The 20,825-nt window shown below is 42.4% G+C and overlaps 1 protein-coding gene across 3 annotated transcripts in view; it reads right to left on the bottom strand.

The window, feature by feature from the left end:
- Positions 1–3,453: 3,453 nt before the first annotated feature.
- rragd (ras-related GTP binding D) overlaps positions 3,454–20,825 on the bottom strand; it is a 76,007-nt gene continuing 58,635 nt past the window's right edge. Inside the window, exons 6-8 of one of the 3 annotated variants that reach the window (XM_080870965.1) lie at positions 14,636–14,784; positions 12,523–12,572; positions 4,360–4,458 (exon numbers count right to left, since the gene is read on the bottom strand). In XM_080870965.1, coding sequence (XP_080727091.1) covers positions 4,453–4,458; positions 12,523–12,572; positions 14,636–14,784 — 205 coding nt within the window. In that variant the 3' untranslated portion in view covers positions 4,360–4,452. Of the gene's footprint in view, positions 4,459–12,522; positions 12,573–14,635; positions 14,785–20,825 lie in introns of those variants that run through there. The other 2 variants (XM_080870964.1, XR_013970291.1) reach the window with 2 other exon arrangements.

Below are 20,825 nucleotides of genomic sequence, written 5' to 3'. Positions count from 1 at the left end.
AGCACATTTCAAGTATTTTTGTAGATAGTCAAAATTCACAAAATTTAGCTTGCACAAGTGGAATATGAGCACATTCTTTTTCCATGATACATGACTGTATTATTTTCAGAACAGCTTGATCAGAAGGATCTAAACATTTTTTCTAAAAGTGCTACTAAAGTGATAAGATTGTGCACGTACATAAACATGGACTCATTTTAATGTCTGTGAATTCACTCGCTAATTTATAGTATTCACCAGGGCTGGACTGGGACAAAAAATCGGCCCGGGCATTTTGACTAGAGACCACCAGGTATTATAGGAAAACCCATAAAGCCTTTGACTGAAAACAAACGCTGTTGTCACAGTGATGTACACTGTCTTGTTGGTATATATGTATCAGTCTAATAAACTTAAATTAAGACAAAGACTAGAGGTGAGACATGATCATTACTGATTACTGATGACAGATTTAGATTTATTTTCATAAACCATTCATTTGCCACATCAATAAACAGCATGGCAAGGCAAAATATTTTTTCTAACATGGCAACCTTTAAAAAGTGAAAGGAGACAGAAAGACAGCTGAGAAAGAATAAAACTTAATTGACTTTTTGATGGCATTTTACACACAGTACTGGTACAGTTTCTAGAAAATGTGGGAAAATACTGGCATCATATACAGTACTTAGCTACTTCTGAAGAAATTAAAATGGGACCCTAAAAAATTACTATGTACAATAATGGATTTCTATGCATTTTACATCAGATGAAAACGTTTGTTGTAAGATTCAGATAATTATTTGTTAAAAGCAAGACATTTTAAATGTACTGTAACAAAAAAATAATTTCCCCCAGGGATCAATAAAGTATTCTGATTCTGATTCTTACCTGAAGTTCAGTTCACCACCTCGGGTCTCTGCTCCTCCTGCCTTTCCGTCATCTACCTGCCAGTGTGTTGCATCTGCTAGCCTCCACCACTTGCTAATGTTATTGAATCTGTGGAAGCTCCGCCATAGCCACCACCAAACAACTGAGTTATTTTTACACATCTCCCAGCATCTGGCCAATCCACCACCTTTCAGTGTTTATACCGTTACGAAAACAAAACGAAAAAAAAACATCGGCCCATGAAAACGAAAAATCACCATTGGGCATACCGGGCAATGGCCAGTCCAGCTATGGTATTCACTCACTGTGTGTTTAGGGTTTCGCTAGCTTAGCGACTCGCTAGCATCTGTCCCTCCTGCGCTTCTCATTTTGTAAGATGTTTAGTAACTTCTTGGCCTCCTTTAGCAGTGATAAAGTTGTAATAAATGTAGCCTATTTGCAGCTCTGGAGGCCAGCGTCACTGAAATGGAGACTAGGTAGTGTAGGCCCTGCCAGCTGTCCCCCGGCAGACTGTCCCAAGCAGCCGGGGAAACAAGATGGCTGGGTGACGGTGAGGAGGAAGCATAGTCTTAAACAGAAGCCCCTGGGACACCACCAACCTGTTCATGTGTCTAACCACTTTTTCCCACTCTGCGACACACCTGCTGGGGATCAAACTCTGGTAATTGGTGATTCTGTTCTGAGACGTGACGCTACAGACATTAGCAACCATAGTCAATTGTCTTCCAGGGGCCAGAGCAGGCAACATTCAGGGAAATTTAAAACTGCTGGCTAAGGTTAGAAGTAAATTCAGTAAAACTATAATTCACGTCGGCAGTAATGACACCCGGTTATGTCTATTGGAGATCACTAAAATCAATTTTAAATCGGTTTGCCAAACTTTGCCAAAACAATGTCAGACTCTGTAGTTTTCTCTGGTCCCCTCCACAATCAGACCAGGACTGACATGTTTACCACCACAATATTTTAATGGTGTTATGATGTTCCTTTTCTGAAATGCTATGTTACTTTTATGCCAGATGTAGTGGGAGACACACTTTCCAAGAAGTTCCACTTTTGACTCATCAGTCCACAGAGTATTTTCCAGAAAACCTTGGGGATCATCAAGATGTTTTCGGGCTAAACTGAGACGAGCCTTTATATTTGTTTTGATCAGCTGTGGTTTTGTAACTCTGCCATGCAGGCCATTTTTTTCCCTGTCTGTTTTTTATGGTGGAATTATAAATATTGACCTTAACTAGTCAAGTAGGGTCTGCAGTTCTGTGGATGTTCTGGGGTCTTGGGGTCTTTTGTGACCTCTTGGATGAGTCATTGCTGAGGATAATTTTGGTTGGCTGGCCACTCCTAGGAAGGTTCACCATTTGTGGTGAATGGCTCTCACTATGCTCTCACTGATCTTTGGGTCTACTCCACTTTGTCGGGCAGGTCCTGGTTCCTAATTGAGAACAGCTTTGGATATTTTTCCTCATTTAGAAACTGTATTTTGTTTTTACTTGTGTTATCTTTGTCTAATGTTTAAATTTGTTGATGATCTGAAACATTTAAGTGTGACAAATATACACAAAAAATAGGAAATCAGGAAGGGGGCAAACCCTTTTTCACACCACTATAGCTCATTTTGACATTTTGATCTGCCTTTATGCAAAGTTATGTCAAACTGAAGCGGTGGGGCAAGGTGAGTGTTGAGCTCAGGACGAGGACACGCTGGAAATCCTAGGTGGGAAGTACTCAGGGAGCACAGGCCGGATTATATCTGTGAACATCAAATTTGCTTATGTAACACATTGTAGTTCAGACAAAGACACTAGCAGCTGTTATGCAATCCACTGAATCCACTGGTGACCTGGCTAAGAGGCACACTACACTATACACACACATGTACACATGGATATCTAAGCTACACTTTGTGTGTGTGTATAGGAAAGGGAGAGGGAGGAAATGACAGAATGGCTGTAATTGCCATAAACAGTATCAGACCGTGGTTTAACATAAAATTAAATGCAGAATAGAACATAAGGCTTAAAGTTTTAGAACAGTTGGTATTCAGAAGATAGCCTGAGATCTGGTTTAGTAGCCATGAAATCCATGAACGTCAAGGACCAGGATTTTAGGCTTGTAAAAATGTATTTGTGCATATGAATATGCTCTTGTATGTGGTTGACAACAGCCGCATAAGTGAGGAAATGAAACTGAGTGTTTAAGGAGCTTGGAAAGAAAAGTGTCTGGACTTCTTTAAGTTGCTTGAAAACGTTTCACCTCTCATCCGAGAAGCTTCTTCAGTTCTAGGGTCAAATGGTGAAGAAGCTTCTCGGATGAGAGGTGAAACGTTTTCAAGCAACTTAAAGAAGTCCAGACACTTTTCTTTCCAAGCTCCTTAGACTACGATGACCTGGATGACTGAGAACCTTCACAGACAAACTGAGTGTTAGTGGGTGGTTTCAGCAGGGAAGGCGCCAGAGAGAAATTCAGGGTCTGTTCCAGTCCAATAGTCTATTTTGCTTTGGAAGGTTCCTAACTGAAATAAGTCACCTGGAAGTGTCTGTGTGACAGCCATTATAAGAGATAGACATAGTTCGACATGAACATTTTTAATACAGGGAACAAGGAAATACTTCAGTCATCACATTTACTTACATTTTCACATTAACTTTTAGCTAGAAGACTCAGTTGTTAATGAAAATACTGTATAGAAAAGAGATGCTGACTCCACTCTTCTACTGAACCAAGGATGATAACTGACAAATCAAAACAGGTCTCACTCAACATAATCAGACATTTCATTTGGTCTATGTAAAGTTCCTATCAAACTAAATGGGGAGGGAGAGAATGTTCATTTCAGTGGTCAGTGGGACATAAAAACTGCATGTATGTGGCACCAGTTTAGCTCACTAGTTGAACAGACGATCATATGCCACATGGCTAAATAGCAGTCTGGGTCCAATCTGCAGTCCTTTGGTGTGTGTCTTCCCCAGTTTCTCTTAACACATTCCTGGATGTAAAAAAACTGCATCTGATAACTCAACTCAAATCTGATAAAGAAAAAACCTTTAAGAGTTGGTCTCTTTGGCTGAAAATACGGTTTAAAAAGCTTTTCCATCACAAGTTCCATACTTCACTATACAGTCGGAGAACTTGAGTTTCCAAAATTTTGTTGTACAATGACAATAAAGGGATCTTCTATTCTACTGCCTCTTGTATAATTCTTTATTTTAAAAGTATTTTTTTCACATTAACACACTAATTGGTTCAGGTTCCCATCATAAACATCTTCAAATGTACTTAAATATAAATTTTTTTGTGTAGTTTAGTTTTCTTGTGTTCTTTTTGCCCAGTAAAAATAGGCAAGTGAAAGACACTGGGGGGCTGAATGGAGCAAATGATTCACACTGAGAAAACAATTTAAAAAAACCATCAGGGTGCAGCTCAGGTACAGTTGTTAGTGGGTGCTGCTGCACACTCCGCTGGTCAGAGTCAGTTTACTCCACCTCCTCTGGTTGAGGAGTTTTCGGCTCTGTTGAACCTTTACGCGAACATCAAAAACCTCCTGGATGGCTTTTTTGAAGCAGTGAAAGTTGTAGTCAATCAGTCCTGTCAGAGAGAGGACAGAATCACATTTGTTAGAAATGAAAATACTTTCTAGCACTTATATGATGTCTGAAGAACAACCCTTAAATACAAGGGAAAGTCCAAAGGTACCATATCTGAGGCCATAAAAAAAACAAAAAATGTATAGATCTAGATTTGGTTTTCATGGTTTCTTTACGGTCATCTATTTGTGCATCATTGCACTGGTTTTGAACACTCTTGCTCATTTTGTCAGACAATAGAGCACTTTTTGTGTTTGGGAGTGAGATAACAAAACTGTTCAGAGGGTACCAACCCTCTCCCCCGACTCCAGCGTTTGGCAGAATCTAAAAGAGGTCAAGCACAGTCACACCTTAAGATTGTAAACTGCACATGCTCTGTCCCTCCCTCGCAAACAAATTTCTTTAAAGGTGAGGCTGAACAGTAGATCATCTCCATGGAGACTTTTAATCTCAAGGGGAAAGAAAACTCTTCCATTGTCACTCACTGAACATTAATATCCACCTGTTACCAAGCAACATGAGGTAGATAAAGTCAGATGAAAGAATAACAGGAATGAAGCAGAGCTAAACTATAGGTATACAGACACCAAGCACAAAAACTGAATGTAAAGTGTAAATGCTGACAGCAACATCATACAAGGCCCTTATTAAAAAAATCATGAAGGTGAAATTTAGCACCTCAGGACATGATAAAATTGCAAGCACAACTGTCCTCTAAAACCAGAAATGACAAAATTTTCATAAGCCTCCAGGAAAATAATGAAATACGCCATGACCTAGTTGATGAAATTCATCTCAAAATTGTGTTATGGTTCCTTTTTGGAGCCAAGTCTCATGATTATTGACCATTTTCTCCAGCTCACACACAATAACAACCAGAAATGGAGGTAATGAATAGTTACAAATACAATGACTGATTTTAAATTGTGCTTTGATGTGAAAACAGAGGAGTTTAGAAGGCCCTACATTTATAAACTAAGATGACTGAATGGAGATAGGACTTTGAAGGATCGGTGAGTTTAGCTCAGAGTGACGCTGAAAAACTAGTTCATGCATTTATTACTTCCAGGCTGGACTACTGTAATTCATTATTATCAGGAAGTCCTAAAAAGTCCCTGAAAAGCCTTCAGTTAATCCAAAATGCTGCAGCAAGAGTCCTGACAGGGACTAGAAAGAGAGAGCATATTTCTCCTGTTTTGGCTTCCCTTCATTGGCTCCCTGTTAAATCCAGAATTCAAAATCCTGCTCCTCACATACAAGGTCTTAAATAATCTGGCCCCATCTTATCTTAATGACCTTGTAGTACCATATCACGCTACAGGCAGATTTGCTGGGACAGACAGGGTGAGTCCCCGTGTTCTCAAGGCCAGGAAACCAGCGATCCCTGTTTCAATCCAGGAGGTAAATGTGGAGGACTATAAATACCTATACCTCAGTCTCTATACTCCCAGCCGTTCTTTACAATCTTGCGGTCAGTTACTTCTGGCCCAGCCCAGGCACCAACTAGGGGTGATCGTGCTTTTGCCTCTGTAGCACCAAACCTATGGAATAGTCTTCCTGCTACCATTCGTGCCTCTGACTCCATTCAATCATTTAACGCATGCTTGAAAACTTACCTATTCAACCTGGCTTTTCTTACTCGCTAATTCTCACCGCTCCTTAATTGCTGTATCCCTACTCATTTCTCTGGATAATCATGTTCTCTCCCTGTTTCTATTTACTAATGCTTTTTGTTTGTTTTCTCTACTTTCTGTATTTTACCATGTTTTAACGACTTACTGTTGAGTGTAATCTTTTACCGTTATTTTAACTGTGAAGCACTTTGGTGTACACCCTGGCTTTCAACGTGCTATATCAATAAAATTGTATTGTATTGTAGATAAGTACACGTCTCTATTTTCTGAAGGTGGTTGAGTCTTTTCATATCTGTCAGACAATGCTCAGGATTTTCCATGAGTTTGCTGCAGCCAGTGCCATCCTCTATGATGTGTCATGCTGGGGCAGCAGGTTGCAGATAGCACCAGATTCAATAAACTGGTCTGCAAAGCCAGTAATGTTGTGGGGAGGGAGCTGGACTCTGGAGAGGCAGATGTTGTCCTACATAAGGACGATGCTGGACATTACCTTCCATCCACTTCATGACATGCTGGCCAGTCACAGGAGGACATTTAGTGAAAGACTACGATTACGCAAATACACCACTGAGGACACAATAATTCATTTCAGCTTGTGGCCAATTCTTTGAATAATTCCACTAAGACAGACACCCTAGATTAGACACCTCAGAGTAGTGTGAAGTGGGGTTGTCAGCTTAATGCTGACAAAACCAGAAGCAGAAGTCCACAACACCAGGCCAGCTCATTCGCATAAGTCTCACATGATCGTGAAGATGCTTCATAGAAGAAAGGCTGGGGAACCAGGATTGTATTAGTGGGGACTAAAGGGATTAGTTGAATGAGGATCACAGTGCTGACGGCAAGTTAGAGAGTGTCTGATACTGTCTGGCCAATCAGATGCTGTGCTCATTCTCTTATGTTTTTACGACAACCTTTCAAAAAAGGTTTATTAACAAAGTTGTAATTTAACAACAACATGAACTGCAGGGCTGTTTTCTGTGGGGATGAAGAGAAGGGTACATTTTAAGCAGGTGAGTGGAAAGACATGCAGGTAATCTGAGTTTGAATCAAAATCCAGTAAATTCCAAACATGCAATAAGAGAATCTGATTAGGCTGTGAGCTTTGTGGAAGAAGAGATGAAAGCGATACTAGAAAAAATGTAAACTACTAAGATATGATCTGGCAAAGGTGGAGCAGCGGAGCCAGTCCTTAAGCACAGTTTTTTTGAAGTCTGTCAGCAGCACCAGCTGAAGGGCATGTCTTCAGAGATATAGAACAAAGAGGCAACCATGCACACACACATGCACATAACAGAATGAAGAGACAAAGAGAAGGAGAGCGAGAGAGAAGTAAAGAGAACGGGACAACAAGGAGACAGAGAAAGCAAAAAAGAAATCTGCCATTGAAAATGAATGACATTTGGCTACTATAAGTCATGTAAAGAGTTGTGATATGAGAGATAACCCTCAAATCACGAAAACTGTTTTGTACTGATTCACTTGTGATCCATAATGCAAAGAAGTTAAATAGAACTACAGTACAGATACTATTTCTTAAACAGAACAAATCAAAATCGTTCACTAGTGTTGCTAACTACATAATTCAACTAACGTGCCATTTCAGAGTGCCCAGCCTACTAAACATTGTTTTGATATTGTTAAAATCAATCAACATCAAAATTCAGGGAAAGGAGACAGAAAGAAAAAGAACAGTGATTTCAACTGAAATTTGGACAGTTGTTACAGACAATTACAATAGTAACAATAATAACGTTTGTTTGTTTTTTTTTACTTAGCTAGACAACTAGTATAAAATACGAGAGGTTTATACTGCACCGTGATTACCTCTGCAGTAAAACAACATAATGCACACGTGACTCGTGCTTTTGAATTGGCTTGATGAAAAAAATTACACTGTAAAAAATTTTGTTTGGGACATTGAAGAGCCATATGTGGTATCTTAATCTTTTTCTTCTTCTTGTAGCCATCCTCTCTTCTTCCTTCCTGGAATCTTTTGTCCCATTTATCCAGATGTCCACACCATCTAAACCTTGCTTCTCTAATTTTGTCTCCAAAGCATCTGACCTTAGCTGTACCACTGATATATTTATGTCTAATCTTTTCCTTTCTGGCCACTCTCAAAGAAAATCTTAACATCTTCAACTCTCCATCTCTAGCTCCGCCACCTGTCTTTTTGTTTGTTCCACCTTCTCCAAACCATTATAGCAGGTCTCTATAGCAGGTATTGAAAGCTTCGCTGTTACATTCATTACCCTGTCATTCACAGACATGTATCCGGTCTTGGTTCTACTGACTTCCATTCCTCTACTCTCCAGACCATGCCTCCACCTCTCTAAAATTTCTTCCACCAGCTCCTCACTCTCACTACAGTGTTGTCTAAGAACATCATAACTCATCTGTCAAACTGTCCATCACAGCGCCAATGACAAAAAAGGGCCAATCATGGATTTCCTTCTCCACCTTCAACTGATATGTCACTCCTACTACACACCTCATCATTATCTTGCTGATCTCATGAATGTCATCCACCACCCTCACCTTGTCTGCCACTCCTGACTTCTTCATCCAGTACCATATTTTCTCTCTTGCCACCCCATCATATGTTTCCTCTAATTTCACAAAGGCACACAGAAGCTCCTTCTGACCTTCTCTATACTTCTCCGTCAGCACACTCGTAAGTCATACTGCTGCTCGTCAGCTCCATTTTTAGCTTAGCTTCAATAACTCTTTACACAGCTATATAGCTAATCACCTTTATGCCTCCAGAATTATTTAAGCTCTGTCTATCACTAGCAATGGGAATCACTAGTGATCCCAGTAGTCCAGTTTCTTGGAACTGTTAGTTTAGTTCCTTCTCTTTTGAGCAGGAACCATCTGCACTCCACATTGGCTGGAGTGCAGGGGGCAAACTGATTGAGAACACCTGAGTTGGACCTTCACCCCAACTCAGGTATTTTGGGCCTGGGTGTTGTGCAGCTGGGTCTATCTTGTGGGAGTGGGAGACCAACATCAACTCCATCCTCAAAAAGACCCAGCAGAGGATGTACTTCCTGAGACAACTGGGGAAGTACAGTCTTCCACAGGAGCTGCTGATCCAGTTCTACACTGCGGTCATTGAGTCTGTCCTGTGCTCCTCCATCACAGTCTGGTATGGAGCAGCCACTAAACAGGACAGGAGCAGACTACAGCAGACTGTACGGGCAGCAGAAAGGATCATCGGCACCCCCCTGCCCTCCGTCCAGGATCTGTACCTCTCAAGAACCAGGAAACGGGCAGAGAAAATCATCGCAGACCCCTCACACCCTGCACACAGACTTTTTGATCTGCTGCCCTCTGGCAGACGGTACAGAAGCCTGCAGACCAGGACCACCCGACACAGGAACAGTTTCTTTCCCCTCGCCATCTCCCTTCTTAACAGTGGAACAGATGTCACAATAGTTAAAGGAGGAACATCTGCCCAAACCCTGCTACCATTGCCCAAAATAAAATGAACACCATCAACAGGCAATGCTGGACGTACTCCCATGGAAATGTCACCTTGGAAGAGCTTGCAATTCAAGTTGAGCTTGTGCAAAGGAACAGGAAGAGTGGTGAAACCCATCCCATAACTGAGGATGTAGTCACATGTGTCAGACTCCTTTGAGAAGGGCAGCACAGAGTTCACTATATAGAAGTCACTCGGAATTTTAACTGGGTCTTTATCGTCACCTCCGACCAAGGAAACAAAGCCATCCCTAATGAAAGGAACATTAGGAATAGACTAATCATTGTTAGGCTTTGTGCACTCACCAAATGTAAGAGCAAAGCAAACCACACCAAATGCAAACAAATCTGACCCCTGAAGGACAAGCAGAGCAAAGATGAAGGCAAGATCAGATCAGATCAGAATCGTGTTTATTGGCCAAGTATATGTGCAGACACATACAGGGAATTTGGTTCCGGTAGATGGTGGCTCTCAAGCACAGCAATGTAAATCACACACACACACACACACACACACACACACACACACACACACACACACACACACACACACACACACACACACGTGTCTATATATACACATTACACATACATACACAAAGCTGTGTAAACCAACTATAAATAACGAATCTAAACTTATATACATAAAATACAGAAATGAATGAGGTAGAATGAATACTACAGAATGTACATAAGGTGCAGTTGCAGTCTGGCAGTGGGAGCAGTGTGACAGGTCAACTGTTAAGAAGGGAGATGGCGAGGGGAAAGAAACTGTTCCTGTGTCGGGTGGTCCTGGTCTGCAGGCTTCTGTACCGTCTGCCAGAGGGCAGCAGATCAAAAAGTCTGTGTGCAGGGTGTGAGGGGTCTGTGATGATTTTCCCTGCCCGTTTCCTGGTTCTTGAGAGGTACAGATCCTGGACGGAGGGCAGGGGGGTGCCGATGATCCTTTCTGCTGCCCGTACAGTCCGCTGCAGTCTGCTCCTGTCCTGTTTAGTGGCTCCATACCAGACTGTGATGGAGGAGCACAGGACAGACTCAATGACCGCAGTGTAGAACTGGATCAGCAGCTCCTGTGGAAGACTGTACTTCCCCAGTTGTCTCAGGAAGTACATCCTCTGCTGGGTCTTTTTGAGGATGGAGTTGATGTTGGTCTCCCACTCCCACAAGATAGACCCAGCTGCACAACACCCAGGCCCAAAATACCTGAGTTGGGGTGAAGGTCCAACTCAGGTGTTCTCAATCAGTTTGCCCCCTGCACTCCAGCCAATGTGGAGTGCAGATGGTTCCTGCTCAAAAGAGAAGGAACTAAACTAACAGTTCCAAGAAACTGGACTACTGGGATCACTAGTGATTCCCATTGCTAGTGATAGACAGAGCTTAAATAATTCTGGAGGCATAAAGGTGATTAGCTATATAGCTGTGTAAAGAGTTATTGAAGCTAAGCTAAAAATGGAGCTGACGAGCAGCAGTATGACTTACGAGTGTGCTGACGGAGAAGTATAGAGAAGGTCAGAAGGAGCTTCTGTGTGCCTTTGTGAAATTAGAGGAAACATATGATGGGGTGGCAAGAGAGAAAATATGGTACTGGATGAAGAAGTCAGGAGTGGCAGACAAGGTGAGGGTGGTGGATGACATTCATGAGATCAGCAAGATAATGATGAGGTGTGTAGTAGGAGTGACATATCAGTTGAAGGTGGAGAAGGAAATCCATGATTGGCCCTTTTTTGTCATTGGCGCTGTGATGGACAGTTTGACAGATGAGTTATGATGTTCTTAGACAACACTGTAGTGAGAGTGAGGAGCTGGTGGAAGAAATTTTAGAGAGGTGGAGGCATGGTCTGGAGAGTAGAGGAATGGAAGTCAGTAGAACCAAGACCAGATACATGTCTGTGAATGACAGGGTAATGAATGTAACAGCGAAGCTTTCAATACCTGCTATAGAGACCTGCTATAATGGTTTGGAGAAGGTGGAACAAACAAAAAGACAGGTGGCGGAGCTAGAGATGGAGAGTTGAAGATGTTAAGATTTTCTTTGAGAGTGGCCAGAAAGGAAAAGATTAGACATAAATATATCAGTGGTACAGCTAAGGTCAGATGCTTTGGAGACAAAATTAGAGAAGCAAGGTTTAGATGGTGTGGACATCTGGATAAATGGGACAAAAGATTCCAGGAAGGAAGAAGAGAGGATGGCTACAAGAAGAAGAAAAAGATTAAGATACCACATATGGCTCTTCAATGTCCCAAACAAAATTTTTTACAGTGTAATTTTTTTCATCAAGCCAATTCAAAAGCACGAGTCACGTGTGCATTATGTTGTTTTACTGCAGAGGTAATCACGGTGCAGTATAAACCTCTCGTATTTTATACTAGTTGTCTAGCTAAGTAAAAAAAAACAAACAAACGTTATTATTGTTACTATTGTAATTGTCTGTAACAACTGTCCAAATTTCAGTTGAAATCACTGTTCTTTTTCTTTCTGTCTCCTTTCCCTGAATTTTGATGTTGATTGATTTTAACAATATCAAAACAATGTTTAGTAGGCTGGGCACTCTGAAATGGCACGTTAGTTGAATTATGTAGTTAGCAACACTAGTGAACGATTTTGATTTGTTCTGTTTAAGAAATAGTATCTGTACTGTAGTTCTATTTAACTTCTTTGCATTATGGATCACAAGTGAATCAGTACAAAACAGTTTTCGTGATTTGAGGGTTATCTCTCATATCACAACTCTTTACATGACTTATAGTAGCCAAATGTCATTCATTTTCAATGGCAGATTTCTTTTTTGCTTTCTCTGTCTCCTTGTTGTCCCGTTCTCTTTACTTCTCTCTCGCTCTCCTTCTCTTTGTCTCTTCATTCTGTTATGAAGAGGTTGGTGAGATTCCAGAGGTTTTTTCTGCTTATGTGGTCAGACATGCTATGGCAATGACTGATGGTGACATACCCTCGAGAAGTGTGACTCTGAGTTGAAGGTTCCGTCTTTAAACGAGTTTCCTTTAACAGTTTCACAGAATGATCAGAGTCTGAAAGATTTATACAATCGAGTGTTGCCTGAAACTGAAATAAACAGCCCAGCGTGTGGTTTATATGTTGCATAATGGTCTGTTGTTTCGAAAGTGAATCACTCTGGCTGACGGCGTTGTTAGAGATGCCATTTTGAAGCTGGTAGTACCGCCCAGTTGTCAAAAGGCTGTGACACGAGATAAATTCCAAATCACATTCTCCTGGGAGTAATTACGTAATATCAATATTACATATTACGCTTCATTTGGACACGCCCACTTTACTGAACACAAGCCTTGGGGCTTTAGTGTCAAATGTATCATTGCCTCCAACAAACATTTGACCACACATAATGCAATTAATTTGCATGAATGTAATTGCTTTGATATGCTGCTTAGCGATGGTGGTGCCTCTCAAAGCAGAGCCAATGAGAATGGCAGGAGAGGGGTGGAGCAGTGGGTTCAGCGTGTGGTGTCAGGGGAGGCTGACCAACACACTTGTTCTCCTTCGACTGGTCGTGCCTGCCCTATCTCAGTAGGATGCCAGGACGTGACGGGAGAGCAGTGTGCTACACGAGAACAAGACAGCTGGTAAGCTGCACAGGTAAAGAAAATGCAGACTGCACTGTAAATTAAAAAAAACAAAACAAAAAAAGCTGTGCGCCTTGAGTCCTTTATAAAACAGAGGGCAATTACTTTTCACATAGGGCCAGTTAGGTTTAGATCATGTTTTACTTTAATTAAAAAAACCACAATTTAAAAACTACGTTTTGTTTTTATCCAGGCGCTAATATTAAAATTTGATCATCTGAAATATGCAATTTGGACAAATATGCAAAAAATAACAAATTAGGAAGGGGCCAAATTAATTTTTCACTGCACTGCAGTCATCTTTGTAGTGTATGCCTGAATTCTGTATAAATCTTTACCAGTGTTGCACTTGATGAAGAACTTTGGATACTTAATCACATAATAACAAAGCAACTTTACAGGCATTTCAATATGAACACAACGAAATTTATCACACTTTGAAGTGGTTCCTCAACTAGACTGAAGAACTAAACATGTTCTGTGCAAAAATATAACTGTTCATTTTGACATGATCTGCCATCTCTTTTCTGTTTTCAGCTTTCAGTGAGGGCTGTCAGCTGTCCCGTCATCTGTGTCCCCCTTTCACACTGTTTTTGTGTATGTTTAGGGTTGTCTGTTAGGCTTCAACACTGAATTAGCACAAAGATTTAATGAACCTGCTGCTAGATGTTTACTCCTGGTATCTTCACTGTGGTAAGACTTTTTTTGCACAAGGGAAAAGTTTGCATTCTAAAGTGAAAGAGTATGTTGTAATCCAAAGCATTTCCTGTAAGTAACCAAGTAGTTTTGGTGCTTAAACCGGACTGAAATAGTCCTTGAAAAAAGAAAGAAAACTCAAACAAAAGTCTAAAATGGAACTCCTACATGGGATGCTAATCCTTGTTTTCTGGGTGAAATTGCATTGTAACTCAACCCCACCTACCTACAGAAAATATTTTTTCCTGTTTTAATACTTCCAGACCAGGGGTAGGCAACTCCAGGTCTCAATTGCCAGTGTCCTGCAGGTTTTAGATATTGCCCTTTGTCAACACACCTGAATCAAATGATTAGTCCATTACCAGGCTTCTGGAGAACTGTTGGGGAGGTAATTTGGCCATTTGAATCTGCTGTGTTGGATCAAGGACACATCTAAAACCTGCAGGACACCGGCACTCGAGGCCAGTAGGAGTTGCCTACCCCTGTTCTAGACTCATTGTATTTAGCACTAACCTGCATTATAAAAATGGTCCTAGATAGGTAACACCTGGATTATGTGGGTAGTACTTTAAAGTATGACTAGAAGGGTTCCTGACCAATTCATATCAGTGTGTGTTGAGCTGAGGATAAGAATGTGCTGCTTGTTAATTTCCTACTTGCACGGGATCAATCCATCTTTAACTTAAGAAAAGAAAGCATGATAATGAATTTCGCAATAGGGCTACTTCCTGACATGCTTATAAAGGTAGTGAATATTAATGAACTGACCTTTCCTAGCAAAGCTTTCCTTGCGGAGGAAGCAGACCATGGCAAGAAACTTGGTGACCTCTTTCAGGTATATGACTGTGGTGTTGTTCAGGTGAATGATGGCCATAGAGTCTTTGTCATGGGGTAAACCAGCTTCAGTGTTTGGCATACTGAAGGAAAGAAGACAGAAAAAAATAGCTCAGATGAACTTCAAAGATAATATTTAATTTTACATAATCCTGAGACACAGTGTAGGCTTTTACTGAGGGAGCATTATATTATAGCTTCATTTTTTAGCAGGTTAAAGAAACCAACTGCCTAGGTAAATAACAGAGTCCTGCTTTTATTAAGAACTCACCCAGAGGACTTTCAAAATGTAGCAAGAAAGTTGGAGAGAAAAGACGTAGCACCCTGAAATGGATAGATGGATGGATGTATAGATTCTCTGCAGGTAATCTAAGTTTGCAAAAGCACTGAGGAAGAAGCCTGAACTTTCACTTTTCATCCAAATTCAGAAGTACAAATCAGCATCACTTTCTCTTCTTTATGCTGTATCAGAAATCCTTCCTTACAATCCTTACAACCCCCCCCCCCCCCTCCCACACACACACACACACACACACACATATATTATCACACCAAAAAAGTTATCTTCATGGGCTTTCAATTTCCACATCATCTATTTCAATCTGCAGTTGTGAGTTTGAGAATTTAAAAAAACAACATGATTTAAAATGTACTGTCATCAGCAAATAATACTAATTTTAATATATCAGATATCTTTACAAATGTCATTTATACATTTATATAAAAACGAATACATAAACCTGAGGAAGCAATGTCCAAGCATGATAAGGATTATTCTCTCAACTTCACACTTTTAACATGCATCTGGACAAGTCTTCGGTGATTTTTCCTGGAGTCATCAGGTGTTTTGAGTCTTTCAACGTTATATACCCTCACCCAGGTGGGGGTGATCAAGAGTCACCCATCGCTCTCCCCACTGGATCCACAACCATCTTGACACAACCTCTGCGACCTCAGTGACCAACTTGATAACCTTGTGCTTGCTTGCGCCTGTGATGCCCAGCTTGCTGAAGGTCCTGAAGCAGGACTGGACAATGAATCCTCTGCACCCACCTCTGTGTTCACACCTCACTTGCCGCCCATCCCTTCTACACTTTTCTACTAGCCCTGGATATCCTTTTTCTCTCATTAGATCCTCCATGTGATGCTTCCAACAGTCACTTCTATTAGGATGACCTGCTTTTTGGCTTCTGAGATCAGACATGATGCTGATCTCAGGCTTCCCTGATTAGCTGCCTAACTAAGCCTGTGTGCCTCCAGATATCCTGACACTTTTGGGATTCCCCGCTTCTGGACTGAAGTGTCAAGGTAGTTGTGCCTCAGGAGGTAGTCTGTTAGATGCCTGGCAACAATGGTGAAGAAAATCTCAGCTTCAACACTAAGAAGGGAAATAATTCTGAATTGATCAATATTTTTGGACTCTTCCTCCTCTGGAATCCACACCCCTTCTGCAAAACTCCACTGGTAAGCTACCTTGCCCCCCCTCCAGATCACTTTGAGGAGCATCCAGAGTCTGTGGAGTAACCTAGGGCAGTTGTTATACACCTTATACAGTACTCCAGTCAGCCCTGGGGGAGGGGGGGGGGGGGGGGGGGTTCCTCTCGCCGTCTTGACCACCTCCTGGACCTCCTTCCCACAGGGCTCCTTCTCGTCAAAGTCCTGTGTTGGTCCAGGAGGATCTATTAAGGCTCCCGAATTTAACTCCATAGTTGCTTATTAGATGATGGTCTACTCTGTTTTGGAGCAAGTGAGCTGGCCATTGTGCTTCTGTCCCAGCAGCTGTTTCATAAATCCAAATAGATTTTCTAGAAAGACAGCTAGCTTTCTGGCCCTCTCCTTCTTCTGCCTCCTATGCTCCTCAGTCCTTCTCAATGTTAGCAGCTTCTTCCACAGGATGCCACGCAACTCTACGAGGGGTCCTTTCTGAGCATGTGAATTGTTTTTGCTCGGTTGTTCTTCGTGTAAGGTTTTGCTACACTCTCCAGCACTCAAACTGCTCAGCTGCTTGGCTGATGATGATGGTGGCCTCATTGTCTGGAGGTGGTAGTCAGCTTCTCCCTTGGCTTTTGCTTCCAAGATGGCATCGACATCATTGTCGAACAGTGGCCACTCCTCCTTCTTACAAGCTTGGGGCCACTTGACCTATGTTCTGATGACTGGTCATGTGTCACTTGGAGGTTCTGGGCACTCTGAGGTATCTCCCTGCCTGGCTCCTCCAGCATGTCACCAGAACAAGGGCCTGAATTCTGTGACACTTGCACCATCTGCACATATTTGTGCAGATGGTGCACATTTATGGGGCGACCGTGGCTCAGGGGGTTGGGAAGCGCATCTGTAACCGGAAGGTCGCCAGTTCGATCCCCGGGCTCTCTGTCCTGGTCGTTGTGTCCTTGGGCAAGACACTTTACCCTACCGCCTACTGGTGTTGGCCAGAGGGGCCGATGGCGCGATATGGCAGCCTCGCTTCTGTCAGTCTGCCCCAGGGCAGCTGTGGCTACAACTGTAGCTGCCTCCACTAGTGTGTGAATGCAAGAGTGAATGAATAGTGGCATTGTAAAGCGCTTTGGGTGCCTTGAAAAGCGCTATATAAATCCAATCCATTATTATTATTATTATTATTATTATTATTATTATTACTTCATCTTGACCTGGTGGATTTTGGGGCTATACAGGTTCTTACAGATTTTGTTGCAAATGGATCTCATAATCATTATTGTGTTTCCATTGCCATGATCTATTATCATTTGGTCTGTCTGACTAGGATTCTCATTCTCCCTCACTCTCATGCTCTCGGAACCCTTGGGGGTGTTTCTCCATAGGTCAATCTGTAGCTGTAAACAATTTTTAACCCAATGCAGTACAACCGCCTTGACCCCATACCATTCCAGTTTTATTTCATGATCAAATGTAGTAATACTCTGCCTGCATACTGTTTATGATGTCTAGTGTTTGTAATCTCTCAGTTTATTCAATTAATGCGGTTTGATCTGAACCCATATTGAGTGTTAAATGGACTGATTCTTACATATCAGTTTTCTACTCTCCCAGAGTACTCTATACAACATGCCACATTCACCCATTCAAACGAGCACTGTTTCTATGCTTTGGAGTCCTTTCGAACTACCATTCACACATATTCATACTCACACATATTCATACTCCAATGGATGCATCGGAGAGCAACTTGGGGTTAATATCTTGCCCTGCATTTGGCAGGGGAGCCAGGGATCGAACCGCCAACCTTCCGATGAGTAGACGACCTGCTCTACAGCCACCCAGAGAATAACTAATATTTATCTAAGAATTTATCTAATTGTTTATTGAACAGTTTTTCTGGGATTTTTGAGAATTGTGGTAGTAGACAAACAGGCCTGTAATTTATGGAGTCAGAAATTTTAGCTAGTTTCATTCTGTTTTTGAACTTGCCTCTATGATCTTCTTGACAATTTTCATTGAAATCAGTGGATGTTTTTTATTTTCATTCATTTATGATATATATCAATTATTTTTCATCCACTGCTGTAAGAAACATTGAGTAATATATATATATATATATATATATATATATATATATATATATATATATATATATATATAGTACCCTCAGAAGGTCTGCTAGATGATGTTAATGCAGCACTACGGGCAATACCTACAACCACGATTACCGACACTAACAAGCTGATCTACAATACGGCAGCAGTGATCAGTGAGATGCTTGGCTACAAGTTGAACCAAGGACCCCAAGAAGGGACCGGTCCCCTCCAACTACCGACCAATAACCTGCCTCAGTACTACATGGAAGCTCCTGTCAGGCATCATATCGGCTAAGATGAACAGGCACATGGGTCAATACATGAGCGGGACACAGAAAGGAATTGGCAAGAATACCAGAGGTGCAAAACACCAGCTACTGGTAGACAGAACAATCAGCCGAGACTGCAAGACCAGACTGACCAACCTGTGCACTGCCTGGATTGATTACAAGAAGGCCTATGACTCAATGCCCCACAGCTGGATACTGGAATGCCTAGAATTGTACAAGATCAATGGGACCCTAAGAGCCTTCATCAGGAACTCAATGGGGATGTGGCGTACAACACTAGAGGCCAACTCCAAGCCCATAGCACAAGTTACCATCAAGTGCGGGATCTACCAAGGAGATGCTCTGTCCCCACTGCTGTTCTGCATAGGCCTGAACCCCCTCAGTGAGATCATTAACAAGACTGGCTACGGATACCGACTATGGAACGGAGCAGTTGTCAGCCACCTCCTGTACATGGATGACATCAAGCTGTATGCCAAGAGTGAACGAGACATCGATTCACTGATCCACACTACCAGGCTATACAGCAATGACATTGGAATGTCGTTCGGACTGGAGAAGTGTAGTCGGATGGTAACAAAGAGAGGGAAGGTAGTCAGAACTGAGGGGATTGAACTACCAGAAGGCAACATTGCAGACATAGAGGACAGTTACAAGTACCTGGGGATCCCGCAGGCAAATGGGAACCATGAAGAGGCCGCTAGAAAGGCTGCAACCACCAAGTACCTGCAGAGGGTCAGGCAAGTCCTGAGGAGTCAGCTGAATGGTAAGAACAAGATCCGGGCCATCAACACATACGCCCTGCCCGTGATCAGGTACCCTGCTGGGGTAATAGGCTGGCCAAAGGAGGAGATAGAAGCCACTGACATAAAGACAAGAAAGCTCCTGACCATGCATGGAGGGTTTCACCCCAAGTCCAGCACCCTGAGGCTGTACGCTAAGCGGAAGGAAGGGGGCCGGGGACTGGTGAGTGTCAGCACCACAGTCCAGGATGAGACAAGGAACATCCAAGAATACATTGGGAAGATGGCCCCAACTGACCGAGTGCTCAGTGAATACCTCAGGCAGCAGAAACCCAAGAAAGAGGAGGGAGACGAGGAACCATCATGGAAGGACAGGCCCCTGCACGGTATGTACCACCGGCAGATAGAGGAGGTGGCTGATATCCAGAAATCCTACCAGTGGCTGGACAAAGCTGGACTGAAAGACAGCACAGAGGCACTAATCATGGCAGCACAAGAACAAGCTCTGAGTACAAGATCCATAGAGGCTGGGGTCTATCACACCAGGCAAGACCCCAGGTGCAGGCTGTGTAAAGATGCCCCAGAGACAATCCAGCACATAACAGCAGGGTGCAAGATGCTAGCAGGCAAGGCATACATGGAACGCCATAACCAAGTGGCCGGCATAGTGTACAGGAACATCTGTGCCGAGTATAACCTAGAAGTCCCGAGGTCAAAATGGGAGATGCCCCCAAGGGTGGTGGAGAATGACCGAGCTAAGATCCTGTGGGACTTCCAGATACAGACGGACAAAATGGTGGTGGCTAACCAACCGGACATAGTGGTGGTAGACAAACAGAAGAAGACGGCCGTAGTGATCGATGTAGCGGTTCCGAATGACAGCAATATCAGGAAGAAGGAACACGAGAAGCTGGAGAAATACCAAGGGCTCAGAGAAGAGCTCGAGAGGATGTGGAGGGTGAAGGTAACGGTGGTCCCCGTGGTAATCGGAGCACTAGGTGCGGTGACTCCCAAGCTAGGCGAGTGGCTCCAGCAGATCCCGGGAATAACATTGGAGATCTCTGTCCAGAAGAGCGCAGTCCTGGGAACAGCTAAGATACTGCGCAGGACCCTCAAGCTCCCAGGCCTCTGGTAGAGGACCCGAGCTTGAAGGATAAACCGCCCGCAGGGGCGTGCTGGGTGTTTATATATATTAGGGGTGCAACGATACACAAAATTCACGGTTCGGTTCGGTTCGATACTTTGGTGTCACGGTTCGATATTTTTTCGATACAAAAAAATGTTCATGCCTTTTTAATTTGTCATTTATTAAAATTATAAATATATATTTTAACTCAAAAGTACAGTTTTTAAATTTAACCCTAACCCTTGTGCGTGTTTTTTATTTTGACAGCGAATGCGCACCTGCGGACCACTTATGTGCAGCCCTGGTTATTTAGCTCGTCATTGCAGCCACAGAAATTCTTTTGTCCATGAAACCATAAAGCTGCACTTTCTTTTTGCCTTATAGTCTGATTTGTCATAACTTTTCCGTTTTGTGGTAAGCTTTTCTTTGGCT

This window comes from Rhamphochromis sp. 'chilingali' (assembly GCF_963969265.1).
Source record: "Rhamphochromis sp. 'chilingali' genome assembly, chromosome: 21".
Lineage (NCBI taxonomy): Eukaryota > Metazoa > Chordata > Actinopteri > Cichliformes > Cichlidae > Rhamphochromis > Rhamphochromis sp. 'chilingali'.
The sequence above is the reverse complement of the archived record's forward strand: the minus strand, read 5'-3'. Positions and strand labels throughout refer to the sequence as shown.